This window comes from Rhinopithecus bieti, unplaced genomic scaffold (assembly GCF_001698545.2).
Source record: "Rhinopithecus bieti isolate Rb0 unplaced genomic scaffold, ASM169854v2 scaffold_36417, whole genome shotgun sequence".
NCBI lineage: Eukaryota > Metazoa > Chordata > Mammalia > Primates > Cercopithecidae > Rhinopithecus > Rhinopithecus bieti.
In genome coordinates, this window is record NW_016815677.1 from 218326 (window position 1) to 224931 (window position 6606).

At 30.6% G+C, this 6606-nt stretch overlaps 1 protein-coding gene across 3 annotated transcripts in view; it reads left to right on the plus strand.

The window, feature by feature from the left end:
• The window catches only part of ZCCHC7 (zinc finger CCHC-type containing 7), a 254677-nt gene that overhangs the window by 215012 nt on the left and 33059 nt on the right, over positions 1–6606 (plus strand). For all 3 annotated transcript variants that reach the window (XM_017853564.1, XM_017853566.1, XM_017853565.1), the window contains exon 6: positions 1401–1436. In XM_017853564.1, the coding sequence (XP_017709053.1) occupies positions 1401–1436 (36 nt within the window). The remainder of the gene's footprint in view (positions 1–1400; positions 1437–6606) is intronic.

The window sequence follows — 6606 nt, forward strand, 5'->3', positions numbered from 1 at the left end:
TAAGACACTTTAGTTTCCAGGAATTTGACATTAAAACTGGAAAGCTGAACACTAAACAGTCTTTCCTATAGAAAGCTGTATAGACTGCTTCCTATAGGAGCAGTCTACACAACTATCGATAGGAAATTACGCAGGAAAGTTAATCTTAAAATGCATAAAAAATAAAATTTTTCAGCATAGATATGTTTCAGCATAGTCGAAACATACCTACTTTTTTGTCTAATCACTTATGGTGGTATAATTAGTAGAGGTATTGGCATTCAAATGTTGTTTCTTAAATTCTTGTCATACCCATGATATTTTCAGATTGTATGAATTACCTTTGTTAGTCTTATCAATACTTTGAAAAATAAATGAAAGAGGAATGACAAATCAAGTAAGGAGTTGTTTCATAGTAGATGTCAAAAATTACAAAGATTTCAGAAAGTCTTACTCTAGGCATCCATCTATAAACAAAAGCTATAAATTTCCATTCACTTTTAGAATCACGATTTCCTTTGCTTGGTGTTTTAATTTATTCAAATCATTTATATAGTTAGAAACAACATACTCTTTGCTCCTGAGAAGATGGTAAACTGATCAACTATACATAAGCAGCTTGGTTAGAAAAAGTGTCCTTAACAAGGTCATAATTTAGGTATAAGAAGATTTATATATGTATTCGTAAGAAAATGCATTCTTATCACTGTTTTTGTTGTTGCTGCTATTGTTTATATTTGCTTGTTTGGTTGGCTCTTTTGTTGTTACCTATTCTGATTTCAGTAAGTATATCTTTTACAGGATTATTGAGGTTTTGGGGTTTTTTTTAAGTTGTTTTCACTACAGATGTGGATATGGAAAGATTCGACATTTTGGATTTTAGTTTCTTGCTGTCGTTTTGTTCTTGTTGTTTTAATTCTCTTTCTTATAGAGTATTAAAAGTTAGCACCAAGTGATTCGGTAAAAGATGCTAACAACTGTCACAAATATATAATAACAGTGAAGTCTTCTTAAAGCAGTTACTATTAAATTGTTTTCCATCTTACTACCAAACTTCAAAATGTTGTTTTAAAAGGTGTACTTGGTGAGTTTTGTTATTTTGACCACTGCTGTTCATTTATCAGTTTAACTGAGTTATGGCTCTTTATCACATCTTAGTGCCCAAAACTTCTAACCTGAAAAGAAAAAGAGGGAGAAAACTTTGTTACTGGCTTTCTGACAATGGCAGGGAGTGTGTTAAACCAGTGTAAAATTCAATTAAACTGTCTAGCCAGGTTTTTGAAGCTGAAATGCAGACCCTTTCTGTTAAGCTTCTTATTTTCCTGTGACCGACACCGGTGGATGCTGGGTTATGCCAAAACCAACAGGCTGTAAAGTACCTTGTTTCATGCTCCCAGCTGATCAATATTTTTATTTTCCAGGCTTGCACAGAAATCTGGAGGCAGTATCACCTAACGGTGAGTAGAAACACCTTTTTTATTTTCCCCAAGACCTAGCCTATTTATCCTTCTCTGAACTGCTGACCATAAAATATAGACAAGCATCTTCTGCTGGAAGATAATAAACATCTGAAGAGTTTTGTACTGAGAAAGCAATAATATACTTTTTCTCTTTTCCACTGCCCCCTACCCTATCTTCCTGTTCTTAAAAGAATTTGATTTTTTTATTACTCACATCATTTAATGATTACATCATGGTATCTCTTAGTCTTCCAGACTATATTCATTAAACTAAAGGGAAAAAGTATACTGGGAGCCTTAAAGAATAATAATCCAGTGTCTTTAAATGTTGTATTATCCACAGTCCATAAGCATTCAGTCCACAGTACCTTCAATTGCCTTTACTGAAACAGTTACTCATCTTTTTCAATGAACCTAGAAAAAGCTTAGTATATATTTCATATAGAATAATTCAACTGTCATATCCTTAAGCCCTTCTTGACTTATTCAAAATGTATAAATATCTGCTTAATACCATTCAAATTATTCAATTCCTGGTTTCCTTTTATTATGATTTTAGGCTAAGTAGAAGCAGAAAATATAGTTTGCTAGAGAATCTAATTGACTAGTGCTCAGTATTATGAATTTAGTTTACTTTTAATGTTGTTCAGCTTAAATCATTTCAATAATTCACCATGGCCTTACTACTCACTTCTTTTACTGTATTAAATATGTTATGCAAAGCAACAGACCATTATTCTTTTAGTTATTACAGTTATATAACAATATATGTTAATTAAAAGTTGTTAAACATTGTTTCTTAAGGTTTAGCATATTTCAAAGTTTTGTTTACACAAAGACAGCTTGTAAAAATACAAAGGGCAAAGTTCTTTCAAAACATGACTTTCTTCTTATCATTCTCCTTAGAGAAATAAAAGTAAACCAACAAGTAGACTCAAACTACCTGTCTGTCTGTCACAGGCCCAAGAGGCCATAAATTATATAAGGTGGTTTGTTTTCACACTTTGTGATTACCATTTAATTTATTTAAAGATTTTCAGTAGAAAGCTGTAACTCCTCAACTACTCCTCAAATCTCAAATTAGGATTTGTTAAAAACATGTTATACCCAAAAATATATACATACCCATGTATGTTACACATATATGTTACAGATGTAATTCATCTGAATACATTAAGTTTGTGCTTATATAGCAGTTTTTTATCCTAACATAGTGAAATCCTTACAGCCTAAACTTAATTAGAATCTAATTATATGTGTTACACTTTTCGAGATCACAGAGCTACTCTTTGTAACTGTATAAAGTAACATCCTTATAGATTTGACATTGCATTTATTCCAGCTTTTCCCTTAATTTAAACAATTCCAATCTTGAAATGTAGGAAGTATGATTTTAAAGCTGCTCTTTTGATTATTTGCCCCTGTGTTCTTTTATATACCTGTAGTTAAAGGGTAAAATTTGTTTCAATATAACAAATATTTGATGGTTTGCTTAATATTTTAGCTGTTCAGAAACATAAATTTTAAAAGAATCATTAGGAAAAAAATAAATGAAAACAAAATAAATTCACTTTTAAGGAATTACAATATATTCTATTTATAGGTATAACAAATTCAGTTTGAAAACTTTGTTCCAATCTGGAATCCTGGTTAATTTTAAAAAATAATATTGAAGTTGCCATCACAGTTTATAAATTATCAAGTTGAAATTAATAATGAGTTTACTATGCAAGTATAAATATAAAACTAACGTGTTTATGAAGTTGTGCATATATCATTGTCTCTAAAATAAAATGGTTAAGTATTTAAATTATCAGTGTATGGACAATATCCAAGTGTATGCAATGAAGGAATATTCAACCTTGAATAAAAACAAGATGCATGGTGATTTTAGTCATCTTCAGCTCTTTTACTAGGCGATGGACTGCCATCTATTGACTCCTAGTAGCCCTCACACATGAATGTTGAGTCAGTCAGCGCAATGACCAAGTAATGAAGCCTTGGTTAGAATTGTTACTACTTATTCATTTAAACCAGGCTGCTTAAAACTCTGGAGCTTTCTGCACTTAAGCATTGATTAATTACTTTTTCTAACCAAAATTGTCATATTTCTTATCCCAAATGATGGGAAAGGTGATTAGTATCCAGTTTGGAAATGTTTATATTTGGGAGCTTTACAGTTGCTTTTATCTCCCTCCCAACTAGAAGGTCATTTATAGAGCAACTTAAATGTTAACAGTAAATTAATGTTCACCCAGGAATCATTTTCTTTAAAAATCAAAAAAGTCTGTAGGTTAAACAGAATATTGTTTCTCAAACACATAAGAAATGTGTTGTAGTTGATTGTTACTAGTGGACTTCTGAAATATTCCAAATAAAAACATCCTTAAAACACTTTCAGAACTAAGAAGAAAGTTATAGAAGTGTTCACTATTTTCAACAATTTCAAGGAAAATAAAATGAAATATCTTCAACAACCTATATATGAATATAATACCTTTTTAATCAGCTAGACTCGACTACATTAATAAAAGCTAAAGATCGTCATTCTAAAGGGTGCATGCTAATAAAACTAAAAAGACTACATACACACAAACATCCATATTCTAACAACCATCTGATGACACCATCTTTTTATGTTTTAATGATCCTAAAATTATATAATTTAATGTCTTTATCAATTTGGAGACCATAAAAAAAGAAAAAAAAACTTTTTATTTAACAATTACATAATTTCCTCAAATAGTTAATATTTTACCTCCTTCAAAATGTTTAGAATGTTTTTAAATGTTTAATAATATAACTTCTTGTATTTTCATTTCTGCTACATTTTCAGATTTTTGTAGAGGCTGACTTTTAATGTTCTTTCTCATCTTTCAAATAACTAATTCTAGATAAAATTTTCCCTCTTTAACTATTCAAGAAAGAATGTCCCTTCCCCACCCCTGTCATTTCTACTCTCATTTATATTAAAATCCTGGGCCAATATGGCCACCAACAGAGTTTTACAACCAACAGAATTTTAACTAGTAGAGGCTATGATTTGACATGAGTTGGACATTTGGTTAATCTTGTTTTAATCTACTTACTTTAAAAGTAACCAGGAGTTTGCTATTTGAGGGCTGTATGTGTTAAGAACTGAAAAGCACAATGCATCTTTTATGTTTAATTTTGCATTTGATTTCTTTGTGTGCATTGTTAAAATGTATTTCAACCCTACTGCCTTTTATTTCAACTGAAGATTTAAGCAGGAAGCAAATGTAACTGCTTTAGAAGAATTAAGCCTTGTTTTTTTATATATAATATTTTGAATGTCTAGAATTTGCACTTCAAAAAATAGAATATTTTTTATCTGGGAAATGGAGAAGAGTAGAGAAGTGAGTGTGCTTGCCTTCCTTTCTGGCCTAGTAAGGGCTTACGGCCACAGTTTGTCAGAGTATATCTTATAAACCATAAGTAACAATATTACATTTCATTTTGCCACTTAGTTTTCTGTCCTTACTGGGAAATACCCATTTAGAAATGTATTTTTTGTGTTTTCACAGTTTGGAGTTTTATACTGAGAATGTTATTCTCTAAAGCATTCTATGCCATACTACATAGTGGGTACCCCTAAATGTCAACAGATTTGGATTTAACTCTAGAACTATGTTTTCCAGTCCAGAAGGAAGGAATAAGAGGGTGGTTTTGGTTCTGAGACTATATCTATGCAAAAGCCTTTATCCTGAGATTGTGATGTAAGATAGGATAGATAATTTTCTAATTGCCTAATGCTAATATGGAATGCTTTTCTTTTAAAATAACTTAAAATGTGAAATGAAGAGATTCAAAAAGTCAGCCAGAATCTTTTCTTTTCCTGGTTAATTGGATATATGTTCGGATTCCTAAATATCTTTCTGAGAGGTCCTTGGCTACATAAGCAGATCTGCAAAAGCCATAATAACTCCATCCACACAGTAGATATCAAGTGATAGGTCTGTTTTTCTCTGTGTGCGCTTTGGTGTGTTTAAGATAATAGAACTAGTTACATATTGTTGTCTTATAAAATGCTAAATAACCCCAAAATTAGATTTTGGAGTTATCTAAGCACCATTTTTACTGGTACCATTTTTGAGGCCTAACACATAGCTTTTCATAAGCTAATACATTATAAGTTCATTTTGGAAGCTTTTGTTTTGGTAGTTCAACTCACTTTGCCCACTTCCTCAAGAACCAGAAATACTCTTGTGTAAATTATAGTTTTTTTTCCTCTGTATCTGGTATTGCTGTTTTAATGTTTTGATTGACCAGGTGTTGCTATTGAGACATTACATCTCTGTCAAATTGTCAGAGGTTTAGTTTTCATTTAAAATGCCCTTAGTACTAAATACTACTGAGGTGAACGTGATAGTGCTCTGATCATTCAGAAGGCACATGACTCTTTTGTAGTGCTTCAGGGCCATCTTTCCATTATAGTACTACAAAATAAATCAGACTGGTTTATCTTTTGAGTTTCTTGGTGTCTGAATAACAAGATTTTTTTTTTTTTTGAATAAGCATCGATGACTTGTAATAGTCCATCTCTGATAACAGAGATAGAATATACATTTGGAGAATGACTAAAATTTTTAAAGATATTTCAAATGCAAAATTTATATGAATAGTTTTATGTTATTTAAATACTTGTCTTGTTCTTAAATAATTTGCTGTTAAAATTATCCTAATAATTTTTACTTCAATCTTCTCATATTTTAAGTTTAGTAGGAACGATAAATTACTACATTTACACAGTAAGTCAACTGATTTTTTTTTTTAATCTTTATTTCACTGGCATGTGGAACTACATTTTGCCAGAACTTATCATTGGAAAATGCAATTTCAAAGCAAATGAAACTTGGAATTATCAATCTCAATAAATGAGATTCTTTTAAAAATAAATACAATTTGCTAAATCATCAAAAAGCAATTTTCTAAAGCTACTGTAAAGGAAAGGGGGAAAAATGAACTTTGTGAATTATAAATGCATGTTATTTTTCCTCACATAACATTTCCACAGATATTTAGAAATTGTATGTATGCATATTTATTTTTGAATGGAGATAGAATAAGATGATTTAGATTTGGGTGTAATTTATATTTATTGGAGCACTTGGGAGAACCTTAGTATGTTCTTCTTTACAAAGAAATA